Here is a 26,097-nt window from a genome sequence, read left to right on the forward strand (position 1 = left end):
TCTGGCACTGAGAAACTATTTCCACAAAGCGGAATCACATTGTGCCCTGCACATCTGGAGTCCATTCTGGGATTTGAAGCTGTAAATGTGATTAGGGACAGATGTCCCCCCACTGTGTATAAGAAAGAAAAACCAGCAAAAATAAGCCAATATCCACTTAGTAGAGAAAAAAATGTGAATCCCTCAGCTGTGGATAAGATATTTACTTTTAAAAAAAGTTTCCTCAAAAATGGTACACTAAACTTCACCCTTCACACATAGATGTTACTGTATTTTGGTGAATAAGACAAATACTTCCACATATATCCCACTTCTGATTATTTAAAAACATAACATCATTTATAATCTTCATTATCACAACTGCTGGGGGAGCTGCTGCTTCTTGGCTGGGAGGCTCAGGACTGCACCACTCCAAGTGGGGTTTGCAACCAGCAGCCTCAGTGTCTCATGGGAGGTGGTGGGCATGCAGAACCTGAAGCCCCACTCTAGGTCTGCAGTATCAAAACCAACACTTCAACTCTAATGTCAGGTGACCTGCATGCACACTGATGCCTGGGGGGCACTGGTCTAGGTCATGGTGTTTCTGAAACTCCTTTTGAAAAGGAATCATTTGGAATGCTCGTAAGACATACACACAGTTTCTCAGGCTCCACGCCTAGCACTGATTCAGAAGGTCTGAGATTGGATGTGATTCTGATTAAATGAGATAATGAAATTAATATGACTGATATGACCATGCCTGGTATACAGAAGGCAAGAACCAAACTCTAGTCTCTCCTCCCTCCTGTGGTCATCAACACTAGTGGTAGGGTTGCCCAGTTACATCTGAATTTCAGATCAACAACAAATACTTTTTTAATATAAGCATCTAGCAACCCTAACTACCCCTGACCTTGGAATATCATGTGGGGAGAGTGAGTGGCAGATTAAGACTGGAAAAATAGGGTCAAATTGTGCAGAGTTTTGAATGCCATTCAAAGACATTTAAATCAATCTATATACTAACTAGCGAAGACTAGGTGTGACCCAAACTCTCCACCCTCTTTCTCCCAGGAATGGTCAGAACAACATTTGCAAGTTGGCGGTGGGCACAAAAGTCTCTATCACAAGACCCATTAGAAACAGAGGCTGGAGCCCTGGCATGGTGCCTCATGCCTATAATCTCAACACTTTGGGAAGCCAAGGTAGGAGGATTGTTTGAGGCCAGGAGTTCAAGACCAGCCTGGGCAACATAATGAGACTCTGACTCTACAAAAAATTTAAAAAGAAATTAGCCAGGCATGGTGGTGTGCACCTATAGTCCCAGCTACTCAGGAGGGAGAGCCCAGGAGGTTGAGGCTACAGTGAGCAGTGATTGCAACACTGTACTCCAGCCTGGGCAACAGAGTGAAATTCTGTCTCTAAAGAGAAAAAAGAAAAAAGAAAAAAAAAAAAAGGAAAGCCCAGAGGATGAAAGGAATAGTCATGGCTGGTGACCATGTCACAAAGAATAAGGGAGTTAAAATTTTAAAATCTTAAACCTGTTTTGTATTAATTCTAAACTCTTAAACTATTTATACCCTAGCCAGATACACACAAAAAATAATTTAAGCCAGCCCCTTGACATTTCTAACTGGTGCACAGTTGAGCACTGTACATTATTTGCAGAGAGCTATTTGCAATTTGAAAAAAGAAAGATGATAGTTACATATCAAAAGCCAAATTTCTAGTATACTTAGCACACTCTTCCAGAACTTTGAACTTGGCTACTGGACACCCTAAATATCTGGCCCAAAGCTCAGTTGTAAAGCCAAGCACTGACTTTATCGCTATTTGCTCTTATTTAATATATAATTACTAACTAGTCTCTTTAGCATCCTAAACCACAGCACAGAAATATCAAGGAATGAATTAGGGGCAGTTGAAATGGCAGCAATAACAGCATGACAGAAAGGTGTATAGAAAAAAAATGTATTCCATGAAAAATAAAAATAGATATTGTGAATTATCAGGATGCATTTAAATTATGTATGATAAATTTCAAAAAGAATATACACGACATGTTTGATTTCCATTTAAAAAATAAGCTTAAGCAAAAAGAGCTGTGACTCTTGTAGAGGTAAGCTTATTTACCTAAACTAAATACCTTGTCAAAAAAGTTACATAAATGAAGTCACATTTTTTTAATCTAACGTTTATTTTATCTGACTGCACGCGAACTACAAATGACCTACAGAATGTTTTAGGTTGCATACTTGTTCCCCTCTGATTTCCAAGTAGCCTAACCAAGTCCCAACCTCTACTCTCAGATTCCCCAGGAAGCTCAAAAGAAATTCAGCAGTCCAGACAAAGGAGAGGCTGTTATGGCAAACTCCATGCTGAAGTGCTCTGGACCCGTCAGGAAGAAAGCTATAGGAATAGCTGCCACGGACACAGAATTGGGGGCCACATACGCATCCTGATTCCTGTGAAACTTCAAGACACAGAGTAGAGAAGGCTGCCCTGTTAGGACACAAGTACCTCTATATATCCACACAGGATGCACCGCCGGCCCCAGCACCTCCTCAAACACAGGAAAAGAGTGAGCCCTCCCTATCTCTGAGTGTGACTAGGAGGACCCACTCACCTCCTAAAGGACTTCTAAGTTTTTCTTTTTGTATTGTGTTAAAATGTATGTAGCATATAAACTTTTCCATTCTAATTATTTTTAGTGTACAATTCAATGGTATTGGTTGCAGTCACATTGTTGTCAATCATCACCATTATCTATGTCCAAAACTTCCTCATCACCCTAAACCTATAGCTGTTCTCATTGTACCTTTCCATTCCCCTCTCCCTTAGGTGGAGCCCTAAGTAATTCTATTAGAGTCCCTGCTAATTCGAATCCACTCTCCACCTCCATGAGGTTGCCTATTCTAGAAAATTCATAGACAATATTTGTCCTCTGTGTCTGGTGCATTTCACTTAATACCATGTTTCCAGTTTCATCCATGTTGTGGCATTAGTCAGCACTTAATGTTTTCCTTTTTAAAACTTTTTTTTTGTTTATTTTACATTGGGTATTTTTGTTTTGTTTTGCTTTTGTTTCTTTTATCTGGTTCCTTTTTTATCCTTCTTTCCAGTTCTGATGTCATTAGCCCCCATGTCAGAGGTGTTTGAACCAGACCAACTCAGTCTGGAATAGGAGCTGGGTAAAATGAGGCTGAGATCTGCTGGGCTGCATTCCCAGATGGATAAGGCATTTTAAGACACAGGATGAGACAGGAGGTCAGCACAAAATACAGGTCATAAAGACCTTGCTGATAAAACAGGTTGTAGTAAATAAACTGTCCAAAACCCACCAAAACCAAGATGGCGACAAGGGTGACCTCTGGTCATCCTCAGTGCTACACCCCCACCAGCGCCATGACAGTTTACAAATGCCATGGCAATGTCAGGAAGTTACTCTACATGGTCTAGAAAGGGAGGCACGAATAATCTACCCCTTGTTTAAGCATATTATTAAGAAATAACCATAAAAATGGGCAACGAGAAGCCCTCAGGGCTGCTCTATGGAGTAGCTATTCTTTTATTCCTTTACTTTCTTTATAAACTTGCTTTTACTGTGGAGTTGCCCTGAATTCTTACTTGTGTGAGATCCAAGAACCCTCTCTAGGGGTCTGGATCAGGACCTTTCCTGTAACACCCACAGGACTGCTTTTGCCCTGTTTGACTTAAGAGGCACGAGATGCTGATGCCACCGCCAGGTGAGTAGCTTCATGACACTTCAGCTTCGTCCTTGTCAGAAAGCATTGTGCTACAGAAATAGCAGCCTTGCTTTTCACGTGGAGTGGAACACATTGTGTTTTCATTTCCACATGAACCCCTAGGAGAAGTATCTTTTTGTGTGTGGTAGAAATATCTTTCCTACACCAACTGAAGTGAGCTTACAGAAGGCAAGGATGGCAATATATAATTATTATTACATGTTGAGAGTTCAAACAAGGCCGCAGGAGTAAACTGGATTCTTAAATGTGAAGGTGAAACTGTGTTCCCAAAATCTCTCCCAAATGTGTCCCACCTATCTGGACAATGGCACCACCATCTCCCAGGAGGAGAGGAGGGGCCTTTAGGGTAGATTTGGTTTCATGTAGTCATTAGGAAAGGGTGAAAGGACCTCTCCCACCTCCACTCAAAGATCTTGCTTAGGAGCTGAAAACTTGAACTCTCCCTGTTGATTCTCTCCCCTCCTTGGTGCCATGTCATGTTCATATTAACTGGGTTAAGGGCAGGCCTTTGCATCATGTGGTGTCAGCTTCTTTGCAGAAAAGGGGACACACAGACTTCATTCACACTTTGGTTCAGCAAATCCCTCTCAAGGACTAAGATATTTTTGGTAATGACTTAAAGCATCTCTTTCTCTTCTCTTTGGACATCATAATTATCTAAATGTAAATACTAAAAGCCATCAGGACTGTAATTTATTCTGTGTATTGATCTTTGGCCATTCAAATACTAGAAAAGTATTCCACAAATGCTTGTTTCTCTTAATGACAACAAAATCTTAGTCTCTTAGAAGAAAGACATGCTCTAGTACCTACTTTGAAGTACCTTGTTGACATCCCATACTAAGTAGAGCAGCTTCTGACTTTAAGATCTTACCTGCCGAACCTCACAAAGTGCACACTGAACATTAAGTAGCCCCTTTAACTTTTGCTCTAGGAGCTTGCTCCTCTGCTGTGTACCTAAACAGAATGGCTCTCCCAGGTACTCATGAAGAGGGGAGCTATGGGCAGGCAAACTGCACGGGCCCCTACAAGCATGGAGGTAATCTTCCCCACAAAATCCCTGGTGGCTGTAGCTTAGTTCTGCTCTGCATGAGCTCTTCTCATGGGCCTGGGGCTCAGCTAGAGAAGACAGTCCATTCTCTCCAATTCTATCATGCTGGGTCATTAACATGCAGGGTACTTATAAACTCAAATTTCCCTCATTTCTCAGCATTTCCCAAATATTTTAAGAAAATTAAACACATAATTTACTAAAAATAAAAACCTGAGATTAATCTGACTGTACTTATATCCACAGCTGTAATTGCTTATATGAGTGTTTACCAAATTACATTTGCACTTTAGTCATGTTTTCCCTTTAAACGGTTCTCATCTTCTGAATATTCTGCATCTGCCATCACTTCTTGGAAGGGTAAGGTCATGGTTTCTTACCTCCCTTCTCCTTTGGCATCTCCTCAGATTCCCCACTATCTAAAGTTGATCATCAAGTAACAGCCTCCTGGGACAGAAGACACTTCTATGTGGATTGGGAAAAGGCAGATTCATCTGGGTGGATGAATCAGGAAAAGGAGCTCCCTCAAGAAAGAGGGATTAGTGAAGATCATCCTTTCCTCAAGGTAAGTAGAAACAGCCCTAAACCAAGATGATGGCTTAGTGAGGGAAAGGGCTGGATTCCAAACGCACCTCTTCTACAAGCCCAGGTCCTTTTATGCAGGACACACCCTGCACAATTGTACATGGCAGCCCCACAGTGTAAGTTGGCTCTGGAAAGTGCTTTCATTAGGGTTTCAGCAGTTTCTCAGCTGTCAGCTTCACTGTTTCCAGGCTCGGTCTTGATAGTGAAAAAATAAATTTAGTGTCAGAAATAAGCAATATTTTAACATTGAGAAATAGCTCTTCGTTCCTGAATGCATAGGAACACTGCATTTTCTATTGTATAAAATACACAGAACACAACATTTCTCATCTTACTGTGATGTGATGTGAAGTACATTCACATTGTTGTGTAACTACCACCACCATCTGAGATTGTGCACTTTTTGGATGGAGAAAATCCCAGTCTGAAAATCAGACACACCAAGTTTTCATTCCTACCTCCCCGGTAATGGCATGTGCCTCTATGCGAGTCATTGCCTTCTTACTTGACTTCAGTTTTTCTCTTCTTAAAATTCAGGGTGTTTGATTCTGTGAGCACTAAATCACCTTTCCTCTCTAAGCTCTACAACTCCAAGAACAGCTCATCTGATGACTGCCTTGGTTTTCCAATACACATTAGTTAGGAAAAGATTCAAGACCATTGTCAAGATTGGTAAGAGATCCTCAATATTAAAACTGCAATCCTAAAAGATACAGAATCACTCCTGGGAGGGCAGAAAGCCAGCACAAGAGACAATTCTTCTGTTTCCCCCACACTGAAATCCAGTCTCCACTGCTGCTGTGGTAATGTCACCACCAGAGCCGGAGCCCTGGTCCCGATTGTTTCCTGGGGGTCATGTAGAAATTGCATTCGAGAGGCCTTGTCTGGAGTGTGGTGAGGCACATGTTTTAAGCGATGCCTGGGAAGCACTGCTCACATTTGGTGGCCAGAGGCCACAGCTGGTAAACATCCTGCAATGTGTGGGACAGTGTCACACAGCACAGACCTGTCCTTGTCACTGGGACTGCTGTTGAGAAATGCCAGCCTAGAGTTGGACATGGGAGAATGAGCTCACTTCTGGGGTAATGGATTAGGGACTACTTCATTGTTTGGAGGGTAAGCACCTAAGATGGGATACCCTTTATCCTCTCTCTGTGTCTCCTCATCTGACCACTAATGTTTGCCCCAGGGCACACTACTGTCTTTTCATCATCATCACTGCAACCAATTTCCTTAAGAAGAACTCGAAGGGATACCATATTTGGAGAATATGCAAAGGACTTCCCACTCAGCCTTGACTATTCCTTGGGCCTGTGTTGTCTGGCATTTCCAACTTCATTTAATATTTGTCATATTATTTTCTTCTTTCAGTATTACTTATGTTAATGTTTTTGAAAAAGAAATTAAAATATCATATACTCCTTAGTAACTTTCATTTCTGCTTTGGGAAAACATGCCAACTAAATGTCCCAAACAAAAGAGTAATTTTAATGATGACATTAATTGGAGCGTTATTTTCATAGAATAAGCAAAAAACTGGATACATTCAAATGCTCAGTAACAGGATGGATAAGCGAGGTGCTGTAACAGTGAATTATGAATGGCTATACACTCACTAATACCCACAATAAACTGTACTGATTCTCCAATATCTTTATGTGAAATAACATGAAGTGAGTAAAGATGAACTAAACTGTATTTACATAATAATTGCAGTTATGATTATAAGCACATTAAACAAGATCAAAACAGAGAGATGTGAAAATAATTTAGAGATCATTAAGTTCTATTTTTAAGCAAATTCCTCAGAGTAAAAAAAATTTTATTGGAAAAACTCATGGTTTCCTCATCGTTTTCAATTTGATTTACAGACCTCAATTTTGAAATTAAAGGTAAGAACTACACCCATTTACTTCTTTCACTTTTTCTCTCATGATCTTACGGGCCAAAAACAAATTTCTAAATTTATGGTAAAAATGTTGGTTTGCAAATATGCTTGTTAGAAGTACTTAATCAGTAATTTATCAGATGGATCCATTGAGAAGAATGTGATGAACAGTTTCTCATACTAATTGTTCAGCAGGAAGCTCAGACCATTTAAAGGCCCTTGCTACTGTTTATGTGAGGATACTTAGATTTCACATGAAAGGGTAGAACTGCATATTGATAATCTGAAATCTAACCTATGAGTCTGTATTATTTCTATTTGACTTGATCCAATTATTAGATGATTAATAATTCAATTGCCTTATTTGTTTTTTAGTTTTTAATATTTTAAATTTAAATTTTTTTTCTGAGATGGACTCTCGTACTGTCACCGAGGCTAGAGTGCAGTGGCACAATCTTGGCTCACTGCAACCACCACCTCTCGGGTTCAAGTGATTCTCCTGCCTTAGCCTCCCGAGGAGCTGGGACTACAGGCACACACCACCATGCCCGGATAATTTTTGTATTTTTGGTAGAGATGGGGTTTCATCATGTTGGCCAGGCTGGTCTCAAACTCCTGACCTCAAGTGATCTGACCGCCTCGGCCTCACAAAGTGCTGAGATTATAGGTGTGAGCCACCATAGTAGGCTTCAACTGCCTTATTTAAAGTGAAGTCCACATGAACAAATTCTCCAACCTGAAAATACATCAGCAAGTTCTCTAGTGACTTTAGGTAGAGTCCCAGACTGGATAAATATATGTAAGGCCATTGTCAGTGTTAGTGAGGATTCCTATCAGAATCCTCATCCTAGATTGTTCTAGGATATAGGGATACAGAAATTCAGAGTGCAGGAAAAGAGAAATCTGCCTGCAGGTTCAGAGCTGTGTTATGGAAAACCCTCCATGACCCTCAGGGTAGCAGAAGGATATTTTCCTATCAAACTCTCACTGTGCCAGAATGCTACTTATTGGCCAGTTTCAGGAATGAGACAGGGCTTTTTTGTTCATTTCCTGTCCTGTGAAAGTGAATCCGACTCTTTGGATGAAGGAGTCTTTTCAGGCTGCTTGGTCCAACTCTGCTCTGATGTCAGAAGCCTCTCTCCTCCCAGGATAATTTGAAAGGCAAGAGGAAATAAGATCCAGGACCGTAATGGCGATAAATTATTGAATCTCCTTTTCCAATTTTGCAATAATGAATCCAAATAAGATTTTGCTAGTGTTGGTAGACAGGATGTGCTCCATGAACCAATAACTTTTTAATTCCAATTAGGATCACTGTGATTTCTGAGAGGCTAAACAGAGCCAGAGGGTGCGTACACAACAAAGAATAAAGTTCCATGAGAGATACAGACATGGATGCTGAGGACAAAGAATTGGGCAGGGAACAGAGCTGCCAATCCTGAAGTCTGCAGTGCACACTTTTAGGGAAAAAAGCTTAATGGATCTTAAAATTTAGGCCACACTCAGATGCCACATCATCAAAAATTTGGAATAAAGTTAAAAGAGGAAAAACTCCGTGTCACTCTTTGTCATCAGCTTGGATATGCTGGTCTACCCAGCAGCACCGAGCAGGGGTTAGACACACTCTAAAGACTGGTTCAACGCACTGTGAGCCGGTCACTGCACTCCGCCTGCAGTCTTGTGGAAAACAACAGTTGATGAAACTAACAAAAGGAAGTCTCAGAAGTTTGAAGCTGGTTGTTTTCAGACCCAGATATATCTCAATAAAGTAGCTAAAAAGCCCCACAGAATATTTTTTCTTCTGTTAATCCCTAAAGGAATAAGGGTTCAGGTCATTATCTATCCAAGTCTTCTCTCAAGAAACTACCCTTTCTAGAAGTGGCAAACAAAGCAAAGGGATATGCGGGGAATGAATTATGTATATTTCAAGGAATTCCGGCATGCAAGTAAAAACTGTAGAAAGAGAGGTTGAAACATGCTCAAGGTCTACTAGAGATATTTTGTTTTATTTACTATTATATTTCTAGAGTCTAAACAGTGCTTGTCACATAGTAGACACTCAATAAATTTTGGCTGAGTGGATATTCCAGCCACCAATAGAAGATATAGGAATGCCAAGTAGTCTGACTTGGTACAGCTGAGAGCAAAACAAAGTACAACAAAAACCACTACTTCATTTCTATCCAGAAATATATCCCACATTTGTAAATATCTATATTTATTCTAGAATGATTTAGAAATATTTTTAAAACTTTCAAGAGTTTATAAAAGTGGAAAAAAGGAAAATTCCAGTTGTATGTAAAAGTATTGTCTTTTTAATCCTTTGATGTTATTGGTCTATCTGTTTTCACCCAATATACCAACCAACTCTAGCTAATATTGCAGATGTTTTAAAGGAAATCCCAAAAGGATATTTCTTCTTTTGTTAAAACCTAAAGGAATAAGGGTGCAGGTCATAACTATCCAGGTCTTCTCTCAAAGAAACTACTCTTTGTAGAAGTGGCAAACAAAGCAAAGGGGCACGGGGGAATTAATTCTCTGTATTTCAAGGAATTCCAGCATCCACGTAAAAACTTTAGAGGCCAGGTACAGTGGCTCACACCTGTAATCCCAGCACTTTGGGAGGCCAAGAGGAGTGGATCACCTGAGGTCAGGAGTTCGAGATCAGCCTGGCCAACATAGTGAAACCCCATCTCTACTAAAAATATATAAATTAGCCAGGTGTGATGGTGTGTGCCTGTAGTCTCAGCTACTTGGGAGGCTGAGGCAGGAGAATCACTTGAACCAAAGAGGTGGAGGTTGCAGTGAGCCAAGATTGTGCCACTGCACTCCATCTTAGGTGACAGAGTGAGACTCCATCTCAAAACAAACAAACAAACAACTATAGAAAGAGAGGTTGAAAACATGCTCTATCTATTTTAACCTATAAAATTAGTCCATAGTGCAAAGCCATCTTAAAGAGGCTGAGTAACAGAAAAAATAAATTTTATAGTATCTATGAAGATGGAATATTTTTCCAGGAAACCTAGGTGAACACCAAAGTAGGCCTCCTAGGATGCAAGACTGGTTTGGACCTGGTCTTGTATGCTCAGAAACCCAACATGTCAGCACACTAAGGACAGCTCTCTCTTAGAAACAGACTCCCAATGGCCAACCTCACCACTACTGACAGAAAAAAACAGAATGCCAATTGGCCAATTAAAATAAGAAACAGAACTCCCAAGAAAACTGGCATTCTTTGGCCAGCATATTTCTGATGGGCAAGCTCGAGAGAAAGCTGAATCTGCAATCCTCAAGTTGCTCTGGAACATGGAATGAGAATGAGAGGTCTTTGCTGCAGAAGCCATGTCTTCACTAATTCCAGGCCAAGGATGCCTAATGCATCTTTCCCTACAGTAGGAATATATGTGGCCCCAAAATAGATAGGCTAAAGCTTTAGGTCAGGGCACCTCAACCCTGAGCACTGTTTGGAAGGGCACTGCTGACATCTGCATGTATGACCTTCTCTTTGGTATTCTTCCTCTACTGAGTTTCAATTCAAAATAATACATTTTACTTTAGATACGTTCATATCTTCAGTTAGTTTTCAAAGTGTTAAAGATCTCAGACACTTGTTATTCATTCATTCAACAAATATTTGTGGAGATCCTATTATGTACCACCCACTGGTCTGGGCAGGAGGATACAGCAGGGAACAACGGACAAAATCCCTGCTTCCCGTGAGGCTTACATTCTCTTTCTTTATTTTTTCTGCTACTCTGCCTCTTTAAGATGACTATGGGCTAATTTTATAGGTTAATTCTCCAAGGCAACCAAATTTCTCATTTGTGACCATATATTTGCCATTATGTATAGTTTATAATTACAAAAAAAATAGGTAATATCTGCTGTTAAGGTTTTTGAAAAGCAGAGAAAATGTACAAGTTCAACAGGTGACTACTCAGTCTGACTTCACAAGCAAAAAGTGAATTTCCAGATCCCCTTTATCTTGCTTGACATACCAGAGTGGTGTATTTTCACCAGGAATGGAGAGCCTCGTGTTCTTCTCGGGGGTATCCCCATTAAAAGGGCTTTAACTGAAAATGTTAGGGAACTGGAAAGGAACACAGGATTAAGAGTTGGTATATGTGTTCCAGAGTCTGCCTCAGCTAATATCCAGCTACAGATAGGACAAGTCAATTGAACTCTCTAGGTCTCCTATCTTCATCTTTAAAATGACAGGGTTTGCCTAAGTCACTAAGGAACCAACAGCTGAGAAATACCATGATTCCCCCTGGTAATAGAAGCCAAATCTTTTTAATCTCAATCTTTCTTTCAGGGCCTTAGGCCATGCCCCCACACATCGTGGCTACTTCATAACATTACTTCATCAAACACCGAACCTGTAACATCAGTGTGACCACTGAAGTCACTGATATTACAGATAAGATGTTAAAATATTTTGTTGTTTCGCTATGGAATCCTTTACACACATAAATGGTGAATCTGAGCCTGCTCTGATGAAGCAGAGGGAAGGGATGCCAGAAGGGGTCCGTCACCACTCCTCCCCACTCCCACTGCAGCTCCAAAGAGGACTCCATAGAACAAGCGCCTCTAATTAGCTTGTCTGGAGGAGCATATAGACCAAATTTTAAATATGTCCACTGGTTCTAAAGAGAAAGGGGAGCTTTAAAGAGGACTGTATTAAGAATATATATTTTTTAATTACAAAATCTGAAAGTGTCATACAGAGAAATTTACTTCTGGTTAGTTATTTTGGGGCCAGAAGACTCTCTAATCCCTTGCTAAGCTGCCTGCTCTCTTCATGAGTCATTGTCTGCCTCCTGTTTAGCTGTGTTCTCTGGTTAAACCTCCCTTTTCAGTTTACCTGGCAGACTAACACCCTCCAAAATAGACTTCATTAGCCTATCCATCTGCTCTGCCTCCCATGTACCTGGCTAATCCTGTGGCTATCAACCTCACCTACCTACTTATCTTTCTCGTTCATAAAATTTTTCCATTTCTCTTCCAGAAATGCTTCCAATTCTGATGTCTCTCTCACCCTATTAACTGATACAGTTTGGGATTTTGTCATGTTTTACCTGGGCCTCCTGATATTCACAATTCTATTAATTATTATAGCAGCTATCATTCATTAGCATTTTCTATACAGTCAATGCTTTGCTAAGAGCTATAAATACATTATCACATTTAATCCTCCCAATCTAATTGGGTATTCTTATTGCCAATGTGCAGATATGAAAACTGAGGCACAGAGAAATTTAAATTACTTGCAAATGGTCACACAAATAAGTGGCTTAAAGTCCATGCTCATTTGACATTTTAAGTCTCTCTCCCATCTAATTCTCTCTCCATACTGCTGCCAGAGGCAGCTTTCTAAAACACAGGTCTAATGATTTAATGATAAAATCCAACCCCTGTCTTGGCATTAAGGTCTTTCACAGTATATCCACAGCGTGACTTGTCAGCTCCAACACTTCTACCTTTGCCACACGTAAGTTCACATAATTGCCTACCAAGCCCAGGCTACTGGGCAATTATAACATCTTCCTGAAGTGCCATTCTTCCTCTTATCTGCCTGGTAAATTCTTACTCAGTTCTCAAAACCCTGTTTATACTATTTATTTATTTATTTTTAAATTTTAAGCTCTGAGATACATGTGCAGAACACGCAGGTTTGTTACACAGGTATACATGCACCATGGTTCAAAACCCTGTTTAAATGTCAGTTCCTAGATGGGTTTTCATCGGTTCCCAAAGGCAAACTTAGTCATTCCCTCCTTGGCAATCCTACAGCATTTTATTCAGTACCTCTGTCATAGAAAAAAAAAACCACATAAAGCACTAACATTTATCACAAGTGTATTTGTCACATTGCAAAACAAAAAGTTCCTGAATGAAAAGATCACAACACACTAATCAGAATATCTTCTTAATTACCTTGTTGGGTGCCTGCCTCAGAGCTGGTACTCGATTAATGCTCAGCAAATGAAACGTTCCTGCTACCTCCACTTTTCTCAACAACATTCACGATTCTTCCCAAAGCAATTTGGCCCTGTCTTGCTTATGCTACTAAAACTCCTGTCCTGAAAACTACCAACACATATGGGAGTTAGGGGTAGCAGTTGATATTTGCTCTGAAAAGGATAAAAGAAAGACAGGATGCTTCACTATTAATTAGTTCAGGTTTAGTTATTAAAAGTACATTTTGGGTTAGTATATGATGCCTTTCATCTATTTTATATTCGTCAACACCTGGCTGTGATAATATTTTAGTTCCTAAATATCACTCATCTTTATAACCCTCAGCAATAAAGCAGTTGAACCAATAATTATTAATTTTTCTGCTTCACTGGGTGGGTCTTAGAAGGAAATAAGCCAGTGAGCGGGAGGCCAACCTCTCTGATGCAAGGGAAGAGGCGCCAGCACGCTGTTTGTTCTGCTCTAATGGGCTAGAGTCAGAGTAGGGCTGAGCTGAAAATGGTTGCACATCCTTCCTGCCTATGGGTAATCTTAGAACCAACCCTACCCCCTCAACAACCACTGGACAAAAAGCTAAGTCAGCTGTGGCCTGAGAGGGCTCACTTCCACAGCATCCACTCTAGCCACAGCAAATGGGAGGGAAGAATGCCTGATGTCCTGGAAAACCCTGCCTGGTGACCAGGGGCTGGGAATCCGGAGGACACATTTTCACTTCACTTAATACAAAGGCTTAAAACCTTCCTAGTCTGGCTCATTGTGTTTACTGTGCTTACTGTGTTCATCTTTTTTTTTTTTAATTTTTTATTGGATTATAGGTTTTGGGGTACATGAGCAGAGCATGCAAGACAGTTGTGTAGGTCTTAAGAGCTGTTTGCAGCAGCCAACAACTCTTAATTGCCAGGTCTGAGAGATTGAGAGGCTGAGGGGTTTTAGCCTCTACTTCGAGACTGCGGCACCTGAAAGCTATACATCTCTTCCTACTTCCACCAACTTCCAGACCTCCCTTTATTCTGACTGCTCCTCTTTCTCTGGCTGTTCCTTTGCCTCCTAATGATTCCTCCTCCACCCCAGCTCCATAAATAGTATTCATCAGGAAACCATTCTCTCCCTGGTTAAGGTCATTGGCAGTGTTGTCTTAAACAAGATGGCTTCCAAATCTCTGGGCATTTCAGCTCATGTGGGGACTAGCCCATTGGCATTCCTCTACGATTGTCCCCAAGGACCTCAGAATGAGAGGGTCTCAAACCAAACATTTTCATCTTTCTCTCTCCTGCTAAAATCTATACTCTGCCTGACTTAATTGAATGAACTGCCATTATTTCATTAATTGTCCCCTCCTCCCCACTCCAAACTGATCAGTGAGCAAATCTTTGCTGACTCTACCTCTGGAGCAGCTCTGAAATCCATTCCTTCTCTCCACCGCTTTAGACAGGACCTTACCCTGTAACATGTTCTCCCTGCTCGAAGTCTCTTTATTTACACTTGTCTTACGGCTACTGATACTGGGTATCTACACTGGCAATCTACCCATTTGTGATTTCTCCATATTAGACTGTAATTTCCTTGGATAGAGAAACCTTGTCTCTCTCTCTTTTTTTGTCCTATTATTCTTGTGAAAATACTGTGCCTTACACGCAATAAGTTTTTAATAAATAGACATTAGCAATAGAGAACAGATTATCTTAAAGTGACTGCCCTTGTTCTTCCAAAGAGCAGATTATTAGATTATTAAATATTTACTCTAACTTCTTCTGGCCCAATTAACAGTGTTATATATACACACAGACCATACACAGAGACACACGCACACACTGTATGCCCTTAGCTACCTTTAAGTCAATCTTTTAGCAAACACAAAGAGGGGCTCAATCTCCCAAATAATTAAAACATAAATTAGGCCATATTTTTGTTCCTGGTCTTCCTTGAGGAAAATGACACAATGCTTAGTAGCAAATGAGAAAGTATTTTGCAAATCTATATTCTCAAAATGCCACCAAACATGGGTCATGCATCCTGCTTTCTTATATTTTGATCCTATTGCTATGACTTAGTGTGGTAATTATATTACAAAGCTATTATTTGATGAAATGAAAATGGCAAAACAATTTCAATGCTTGTCTAAAAAGACTCTGTAAGAATGCAATTATGAATGAAATTACAATGGCAAAATAATTGAAATGTGAGTCTGGAAGGCACAGTTATGAAACCATTAAAATGCTCCTGTTGGGGACTCACAACATTGAGTGAAACTATACACTCCTGGGGACACATTTTTCATTCACTAAAGCAGGCAGCATTTATGGACAGATGAGAATATCTGGGCTCCAATTGTGCTGCAGCATTATCTACACTTCTAAATGCCACCTGGGGATGGGTAACATCACCAGGGTTTCTGGGTTTAGAGGGTAGTTTGATAAGATAACCATATGTCATACTGTGCCTTCACACAGCACCAAGAAGATAAAGGCACACAGGCAAGTTGGGCTTAGATTTTTCTGTAGTGTTCCCAGTTTAAATGGTAGGATCATAACATTAAAATATTTTTATTTTTTATTCTAAATGTAAGCTGGCAATTATTAAATATTCGTGAGGATATATTTCTAAGGATCTATCTTCTTTATACATTCTGCTGATATATTCCTTTAGCAAAATCTCAATACATATTTTGATGTCTAGGCTTACAGTTGGATATACTTGCTCACCAAAAGAAAAAAACAAAAGTGAAATACAGAGCTAGATGCAAAACTGATCTGCTGAGATGGTCAATTTGATGAATGACCAAGGACCCTTCTCTGAAGCATGGTGATATCTGCGTTTGAGTGGAACACACAAATGAGTGTACCAGCAAAATATGCAAAATATGCTCCTGACTCCCACCCCTTCAACCTACACAATCTACTTTCATGGATCCATTTCTTTTAGCTAAGCGTAAAGAAACAAATACTAGGAGTGCCTCATATAAAAGAAACGAGCATTAAAGGAATAAAAAGATGTATATCGTTTTCTCACCCATGATTGTCTCTCCTGTGTTGTCATAGAGCAAGTTAGGATATGGCATTTAATTTTAATCACCCAGAAAATTTCTCAGCATCAATGATAGTAACACTACTTAACAAAGTTACTAGATTTCCACAAAAAGAATTGTATACTTTTGTTTTTGAAGCTTTAGTTTAAGGAAGTCCCATGGAAACATAGATACTAAGTATTTTTACTTTCTTTCATAGACTCTGAAACACATAGATTTAATAGACACATAAGCATGTTTTCTGAGGCAGGATTTGCAAGAGCAGTTTGGAAATTTTCTATACCAAGTGTTTGCAGTGGATCCTTAAACTGCTGGGGGGATATTTCACTGCATGCATGCTTCTTGCCTACTTATTTTCCCTTGCACAAACTCAGAGGGCTAACTACAGCTTTGTAAAAATATGAACCTGAGTGCATCGTAACTTCAAAACAAAAATCAAATCTTCTGTATAGATATTTTACAGAGAGGTCATATTATTTTTAACACACATAATTTAAATATTTATATGATTTAAAACATGTAAAGAAATGAAGTTTTTCTAGTTTGGGCACAAAGTTACACACCTTGAAAAAGATTAAAAAATCAACTATAGAAAATTGTATGAATAAGGCTGATTGAAAATCTAAGCAAACATACACATAGATAATAGAAAAAAATTAAAGTTGTCAGGGTCCTAAAATATTGAAACTACTGTATTCACATAAAATTTGAAATCATATTTGTCAGAGTTTCATAGAACTAATCTCTGTATTTAGAAATAATGCTGTGTTGAATATAACAGCATTATTAACTTCCAAGGGAATAGCTTCAGAACTTAATAAAGGAGAAACCAATGCAACAATGATAAAAATACAAGTTAAAACACACTCTAACTTACTTTGAAATGCATAAAAATAAATTGAATGGATAGATGATTAAGAAAATATAGTAAATATTAACTAGAGAATCTAGGTAGTAGGTATACACAGGTGTTCACTGTACAAATATTTTGATTCTTTCATATGCTTAAATCTTTTTGTAATAAAAAATTTGTTAGAAAAAAATGCAATGCTCTAGATGAAAAGTATTTATTCTCTATGTTGCTAATTGTGCTTAACAAATAAGTCAGTTTCAGAGTTGGTCTCAATGACACCACACACTCACCTAGCCATCCAGATCCTGAATTTGGGATGCAGAGGTCTGTCTCAGCACTGGGTAACACGAAGCCAACGACAAACACCTCTACACCATCTGCCATAAGAGCCATGCCCAGGACGAAGAAAAGGGCCCACTGAAAACGACCATGACCACATTCTTGGATTATCAGCTCATACTGCTGGGCTAGCTCTTCCTCGTCAGCTCTCCTTTCGGATTCCAGCTCCCGCCGGTCCTTGTACTCATCTCCCTTGGGCTGCCCCACTGACACGATGCTGTCCTTGGCTTGGTTCATACTGGGGATGCCCTGATACTCCCCCTCATAGATCTCATCATATTCATCATGCCCCTCAGTGGCTTCACTTGAGCCTTCATCATCGTTGGCCTCCCCATCATAGGTTTCTCCAGCCGGGTAGTAGTCATCATCGTCTTCCTCATCTTGGAACCGACTGTAGGACCTCTGGGTGTATTCATCCTGGGCTCGGTCCACAGCTTGATTCACCTTCTTTACTGTTTGCTTCTTCACCTCTCTGGCAATGTCCTTGGCACCCTTCATCAGTGAAGTCCTATCCTTGTAAGAGTCTTCCATCTTATCTCAACTGATGGTCAATTAGAAGATGGGAATTTTTCACAGCCTTTGTTCAGTGGTTCAGCTCTGATGTCATCATCCACTTTGGGTTCAAAACAGAACTGTGAAAGAAGAAACAGGAGATGGTTATTACTCCTTTCCATATCTTTTTTTACCATCTATTTCTTGACCTCTTTTCAATGCCCCACAAACTACCACACAGAATTAGTTTTTTCTTTTTTTAATCTCATTGTACACGTGTACACCTTATGCTGCTTCTCTGCTTAAGTGTGAGCAGCACACTTGGAGTATTTAGGGTTTTCGCTGCTATTATTATTGTTTTATGTTAAGGAATTCTACCCCCAGGGTAATAGTACACAGAAATTCCCCTGAGAATAAAACAGAGCATCTTGCATCTTTAAAAGTACATCCAGCACATTCTGAAAGTGCTACAAGCATATACCTTAATCGAGAAAAATAATATTGCTCAGAGACACATACAAATATTGCAAAGGCAAAACCAGAGTATTAGAAGAATCCTACTGGGCCTATTTCATCACATTGAAAAGCAAGCAGCCCCAAATACAATTGTTATCAAACCGCAGCTATATTTGTAAGATTGCATTTCCCCCTACTTACATTGTGTTTCCTTCCAGCAAATGATAACAGAGACTCCCATGCCATGCCGAACTGACAATGAATATATTCCCCTAGCATAGTGTCATATCCATAGGATTGGCAGAGTTCATCAAATGATTTTACAGATACATTTGATATTGAATTAAAACATATGGCTTGTTTAGTGGGAGGAGTCTGCCCTTTCAGAAACTAGCCCCAGGCCATCAGGAAAAGGTAAGCTCCATGTGATGCACTGTCACAACCCCACTTCTATTTTCTTTATCTCTGGATACCCACTACACACACATACTTTCTCTTCCTCCTTCTCACCTCCTCCTACTGCCACTCTGCTTAGCTGCTTTTTTGGTAGTAAAGTCTGAAGCCTTCCATGACCTGTCATTTGGTTTTCTTTTTCACTGACAGCACCCCTATGCCTTGGTTCCTTCAATTCGGGCTGACCTCATGGTAACTTATATTCTATTTGTCCACTCAGCTGTCTCTTCTGGTGGCTCATGTGAGCCATTGTCAGGTTCATCCTTGTACAGGGATGATATAGAAGTTCAAAGAGTCTTTCTCCCCCATCATTAACTCTTCAAGCCTTATGCTATGGCAGCATTCCAAACACTGATTTATGTAATCATCATTTCTACCTTCTCTTTTTGTACCTAGTTTAAAATATTTAAAGTGGCAATTACTAACATACATTTAACTACTCATCCAAATGGCACAATCAAACCCAGAAATAAAGACAAACAGATGTTTGTTTATAAATGGACCATGCTTCATTCCTACTGAATACCTACAAATGCCCAGCAGGCAAACAGAAGTACAGCTCTCACAGGCATGCATTTTGGAGGATGATAAAAGAAATTAAAATAAACATATGATTGCAAGGTTTTTAACCAGACAAATGTTTTAGTAAATTATTTTTCTGTTTGTTATCCCTCTTTTTTATTTTATTTATTTTTGGAGAACTGAGAGGAAGAGAAAGGGAAGAAGAGTGAGATGGGAGAATCCATGAGAACAGTAAGAAAAGATGGGAAGGTGGTGAGAAAAGAGGCTGAGGATGGGATGCTCAGAAACTCAAGAAGTCAGGGAAAAGGGGCAGGGAGGACGATGATGAAGCTGGAAATTGAGAGACATTTCCTACTTTAAAAATTAACAGTAAAATCAGAATATTTCACACAATAAATAAAATAAACCACCATCATATCCATAGAACAGATGATCATATCAGACACTGTACACAGCTGCTTCCTGTACATAATCAGCCCCAGAAACACCATTAAGTGAGCTCCAAAGACCTCTGAGTTGAAAGCAGAGTCAGAATGACCCTATGGCACTACCCCAGTGCGTTTCATAATGGAAAGCCTCTGCCATAGCTGTTTCTAAGGAAATGTACATCAACTGACTGCATTTGGCTTTTCTGCTTTTATTCTCAGCCACAGGTATCTGTACCACATGCTTTACAGGGCTTTCCTCCCTAAACAGGTCCTCATATAGGAGCTACGTCTGTTAGAGGCAAGAGGTATGATGTCTTAACTGTCACAGTTATTACTGGAAAAGTGGATAATTCTAACCCCCTGAGTAATCTAAGCACTTGAGCAATGAGACATAAAATAAGAATTTTACAATTAAACATTTCAAGTTTGAAAACATCCTTGTAGAGATCTTAGTTTTAATTCTGGGGCAAAACAAAGCATGTGCACATATAAGTTCTCTTTTTGTATCTCAAGATTTCTCATCCCCCAAATCGAAGCTCAGGTAAGTTTTTTGGGGGAAGAGACTTTTAGTTTGTAGTCATACTAAAGCAAATGAGATTCTTCTGTGCTCTTTCATAGATGAGAAATATGAATACTTATTCAAAAATTCTCTTTAAAATGAGATGTTTGTAGATATTGCCACTGGGGTAAGCTGGTGAAGGGTATGGGGGTCTCTCTGAATTATTACTTACAACTGCATGTGAATATACAATAAATTCAAAATACAGAGTTAAACCGAAACTCCAAGTTTGTACTATCCTTATAAAGCCATCCTGGGGTATGTGCAAGATGTTTGGCTAGGGGACAGATTATTCAGGGGCAGAGTTATAATTCTATGGCTATTACCACCCTCTGGTAAATGGAAAAATGTAAAAAGCTTGGCTCATTCTAGATATTGCCAGGAAAATGGCAGATTGATATCTACATGGGAAGGCCATGCCTGAAATAAAGCAGCAATTCTCAAGGGTGGGGCCTACATACCAGGTGTGGCCTATAAGAAGGTCCGTGAGCAGCTGTTTATAGCATCATCCGTGTTTACTTTTGTTTCTTGAATACATTACAGAGTTATGCCACACAATATGTGCCGGACTTCATTTCAATGAAAAGCAAAACAAAACAAACCACCTCCATTTGGTGCTTACGATATGTGAGGCATTGTGCTCAAAACTTCCTGTATGTCCTTTTATTCTTTTATTTAATCTTTACTTCAATCCTACAAAATAGACATTATAGTCCTCCATTTTACAGATGAAAAGTTAAGGCTCAGAGAGATTAAATAACTAGCTAAAAGTCACAAAGCTTGTTAGAGGAGAGGCCAGATTAAAGCTCAGATGTGTCTGACCCCAAAGCCTTACCCCTTATCTTCATCTGCCTCACACAGTGGTCTCCCTGAGGTCTTATTAAATGCAGTGGCCTTCTTCCTAGTCATTCCAGTATTCCAGTAACTCTTTCTCCCTACCCTAAAATGGTTTTATAACTTCTTCTCTAAATTGTCTTTTACATTCTGAAGTAAAGAGAATTGTTGTGAGACCTTTCATCAACGATGAGCTTTACATGAGTAATAATTTTAAAATGTGGTCTTGTTTGTTCCAATAAACTACCCTAGGATGGTGGCTGTACTTCAAACGATAATATAAGCCAGTTAAATAAGACATCAGTGGTCCAGGACGGCAGGAAAGCAGGCAAAGCAATGAAACTCTAACAACCTCTGATTAAGTACATGATGCTTCTCGTTTACTCAAGTCAATTTCCTTCTCCATGAAATAAGGGGAATCATAACCACCTTCCAGTGTCCTGAGCATTAAATGAGTTGTTTACACCAGTTTTAGGACAGAATCTGACATATATTCAGTGGTTTCAATTCAGTTTCCCCAGGAACAGACCTAACCATAAGGAGTCAGCTGCAAAACATTTATCAAAGAGTAAGGGAGTCAGGGAGCAGGGCGGGGAGGGGGCGATGGAAGCAGGGCTGCAATTTTAGGTATTGGGCCATGGAGCAAGCTTCAGAAACTCTGGAGTATAAATTATGCCTCAAAATTTTCCCTACCCAGGGCAAAGGTGCTGAGCTTTCATAACTCCATGCCAATTGTTGGTTGAGGGCTCCTGAGGGCAATGGTGGAATATCGGAGCTTCCTGTTCTCTGCACCAAAAGGCAAGGCAGTTCCAGTAGCCTGAGGGCAGTCCTCTGAAGAGCTACAGGTGCTGGCCAAGTAAAGCAAAGGCACACTGAAGCCAGGTGGGGAGAGCACAGAGATGATGAAAAGGGTCCAGGGACCCAGGACATTAACAGTATCTCCTGTAATAAGCACTTGATAAATACTTGTTTAGATGGTATACTCATCATGCTAAGCTACAGGAGACATAGTTGATTAAAAACTGCATTTATAGAAGTGGCTGTTAAATAATGTTCACAGCAAAGTGAATCTGATATCACATGTGTGATATTTTGCACAAATATGTAAAATATAAAGAATAATTATACATATGAGCATTATTCTGGTAAAACACAGTTTTTGTTTCCTTTTTGCTCCTTTGATGGTTCATGACAAACACACATATCCAATACCAGTACATACTATTTTAAAACTTTCCTACTCAAGTTCCCACCCTACACAACCCACACACACGGATATTTCTCTCAGTGTTTTCTCACACCACGCAAACATTCCATCTTTCCTTTGCCTTACTCCTCATCACCACCATCAATCAAAAGATCACGGATAGCTCCTCCTCCCCAAAATGTTCTAGAATCTTCTGGATGTGGGAGACTCCATTCTTTTAACAACTGTATTTATGCAGCTTTAAAGCCATTGTGTGCTGAGACAGTAATGATAGCAACAATAATGGTTAATCCGTTATTCTGTCAGCCATGTGCCTAGCACTGCAGATGCATTATCACACAGTAACGCTCACAAACATTGTATGGGGGAGGTACTTTTAAAATTCCCACTTCACAGATAAGAAAACTGAAACCTGCCCTGTAACAATGCAAACCTATGCAATGCTACGTCAGAGCCCAACCACATACCCACTACATCTGCTAGTTTTGGTGGAAATAGGAGCCTGTTATGGAAATAGGGATCTGAAACAGCACAGGTGTATAGAAGGCAGCCCCCATGCCAGCAGACTCGTGATCTTCTAAAGTTCTTGCAGATACATAGTGTGCTGGGATTGGGCAGAGGGGCTCATAACAGCCCTCTTCCCCTCTTAAGCTTGGAACTAAAGGGGACATTCAACACAGAAGACATATGGTGAACAACTGCCAGCTGACTGAACAACTGTGCCCAACTTTATCCCTGATGAGGCACCTCCCTCCCAAGTCAGGCATGCTGGGCTACACAGGACTCCTTCTGGAGTGGGGTTGGGTTGAGTGCAGAACTTTCCATGAAGCTTTCCACACTGAGCACATTTTTGAGATGAAGAAATAGAAACTGAACCATCATTCCAGCCTGTCCAAATCTCTGACGTTAAGTGTTTATTATTTAAAGATGCCTCTTCCCCTCCAACCCTCTAAAATACCTGTATGCAGACATTCTCATTCTTTAAGGTGCAGTTCAAAAACCACCTCCTTTGTGAAAAGATTTCCTTTCTTTATTGCTTAGCCTAATTATATCTTGCAAGCTAAGTGTAGCTGGTTTCCTCCTGGCATTCAATCTTGTTTTCCATTATGCTCATCAATATATGTAAGTTTCCTGAAAACAGGAACCTAATAAAATAAAACACCATAAAGTAATGTTATTGGGTTTTTTGGTTATTTTTTTTGAGACAGGACCTCACTATTTCACCCAGGCTGGAGTGCTGTGGTGTGATCATAAATCACTGCGGCTTCAACTTCCCAGGCTCAAGCGATCCTCCCACCTCAGCCTCCTGAGTAGCTGCGACTACAGGTATGCACCATCATGCCTGGCTAATAATAGCCAGGTCTTTCTATGTTTCTCAGGCTGGTCTAGACCTCTTGTACTCAAGCAGTCCTCCTACCTCAGCCTCCCAATGTGCTGGGATTACTGGTATGAGCCACCATACCTGGCCTTAAAGCAATGTTATTAAATGAGGACTCAAGCCCCATAAGGGGCCAACTCTTAGCTTCCCCACTTTCTTTTTTTTTTTTTGTAAAATTGTTTTTATTTTACCCTTAGTATATGATCAAATATTACAGAAATACATGAGATAGAAATGGAAGTTACTCCAAAATGCCAACCCCCAGAAATAGCTACTATTTATATTTTAGTATATATGACACTAGATTTTTTTTTCCTCTGCATGTAACAAAAACTGAATCATTTTCTAAATCATTTTTATAACTTGCTCTTTTTACGTGTTGCTGTATCTTGGATCACTTTCTGCGAAAATACATGTAGATCTACCAAATTCTTTCCAGAGGTTTGTTTCCAGTGTTACAAATTCATGTACATTTGTCTTTGTGTACTTAGGGGAATGTCTTCTATAGGTTACTTTAGTATAAGTAAAATTGGGGTTAAATTTTAATAAATATTACAAGATTGCCAACACATAACATTATATCAGTTAATACACTTATGAACAATGTATGAGAATGATTGTTTCCTCATATCTTATCCTAGTTTTATGTCTTTAAAAAATCTGGCTGGATGAGGTGGCTCACACCTGTAATCCCAGCACCTTGGGAGGCCCAGGTGGGTGGATCACCTGAGGTCAGGAGTTTGAGACCATCCTGGCCAACATAGTGAAACCCTGTTTTTACTAAAAATATAAAAATTAGCTGGGCGTGATGGGGGTAACTGTAGCCACAGCTTCTCAGGAGGCTGAGATAGGAGAATTGTTCAAACCCGGGAAATGGAGGTTGCAGTGAGCCAAGATCGCAGGCCACTGCATTCCAGACTGGGCAACTGAGTGAGACTCTGTCTTAAAAACAAAGAAATCGGTGCCAACTGGAAGTGAAAATTTCTATCTTATCACAGTTGAATTTGGATTTTTAAACAACGAGCAAGAAGAAGTACATTTTCATATGTTGATTTCCTGTTTCTTGTTCCTTTTCCGGAACTGCCTGAATATTTCCTTTCACTATGGAGTTATCTTTCCTATGGAGTTACCTTTTCTTTTTTCTTTTTTTTTTTTAATTTTTTATTGCATTTTAGGTTTTGGGGTACATGTGCAGAACATGCAAGACAGTTGCATAGGTACACACATGGCAGTGTATTTTGCTTCCTTTCTCCCCTTCACCCACATTTGGCATTTCTCCCCAGGCTATCCCTCCCAAGCTCCCCCCGCCGCTGGCCCTCCCCTTTTCCCCACAATAGACCCCAGTGTTTAGTACCCCCCTCCCTGTGTCCATGTGTTCTCATTTATCATCACCCGCCTATGAGTGAGAATATGCGGTATTTCATTTTCTGTTCTTGTGTCAGTTTGCTGAGAATGATGTTCTCCAGATTCATCCATGTCCCTACAAACAACACGAACTCATCATTTCTGATTGCTGCATAATATTCCATGGTGTATATGTGCCACATTTTCCCAATCCAGTCTATCATCAATGGGCATTTGGGTTGGTTCCAGGTCTTTGCTATTGTAAACAGTGCTGCAATGAACATTCGTGTGCATATGTCCTTATAGTAGAACAATTTATAGTCCTTTGGATATATACCCAGTAATGGGATTGCTGGGTCAAATGGAATTTCTATTTCTAAGGCCTTGAGGAATCGCCACACTGTCTTCCACAATGGTTGAACTAATTTACACTCCCACCAATAGTGTAAAAGTGTTCCTTTTTCTCCACAACCTCTCCAGCATCTGTTGTCTCCAGATTTTTTAATGATCGCCATTCTAACTGGTGTGAGATGGTATCTCAATGTGGTTTTGATTTGCATCTCTCTGATGACCAGTGATGATGAGCATTTTTTCATGTTTGTTGGCCTCATGTATGTCTTCTTTAGTAAAGTGTCTGTTCATATCCTTTGCCCATTTTTGAATGGGCTTGTTTGTTTTTTTCCTGTAAATCTGTTTGAGTTCTTTGTAAATTCTGGATATCCCCACTTTCTTTACCAGGCAGTTGTCTGGATCGGCAGTTCCCCAAAGTGCAATATGCAACATGTGGTCCTATAAGTTCTGAGAGGACAAGGTTTGATGGTCATATAAATATTGGAAGTTTCTGTCTCACACTTCATGTGAAGCATGAGTTATAAAGAATGCTGTTTAATTTGTTACCCATCCATTCCCGAACTTTCCTAATAACAGAATTCCCTGCCCTCAACATGACACCAGT

At 39.9% G+C, this 26,097-nt stretch overlaps 1 protein-coding gene across 3 annotated transcripts in view; it reads right to left on the minus strand.

Moving 5' to 3' along the window:
* The window catches only part of SV2C (synaptic vesicle glycoprotein 2C), a 289,177-nt gene that overhangs the window by 221,435 nt on the left and 41,645 nt on the right, over nucleotides 1–26,097 (minus strand). For all 3 annotated transcript variants that reach the window (XM_008991919.5, XM_008991918.5, XM_002744849.6), the window contains exon 2: nucleotides 17,421–18,101. In XM_008991919.5, the coding sequence (XP_008990167.3) occupies nucleotides 17,421–18,000 (580 nt within the window). In that variant the 5' untranslated portion in view covers nucleotides 18,001–18,101. The remainder of the gene's footprint in view (nucleotides 1–17,420; nucleotides 18,102–26,097) is intronic.

Source organism: Callithrix jacchus, chromosome 2, assembly GCF_049354715.1.
Source record: "Callithrix jacchus isolate 240 chromosome 2, calJac240_pri, whole genome shotgun sequence".
NCBI classification, from domain to species: domain Eukaryota; kingdom Metazoa; phylum Chordata; class Mammalia; order Primates; family Cebidae; genus Callithrix; species Callithrix jacchus.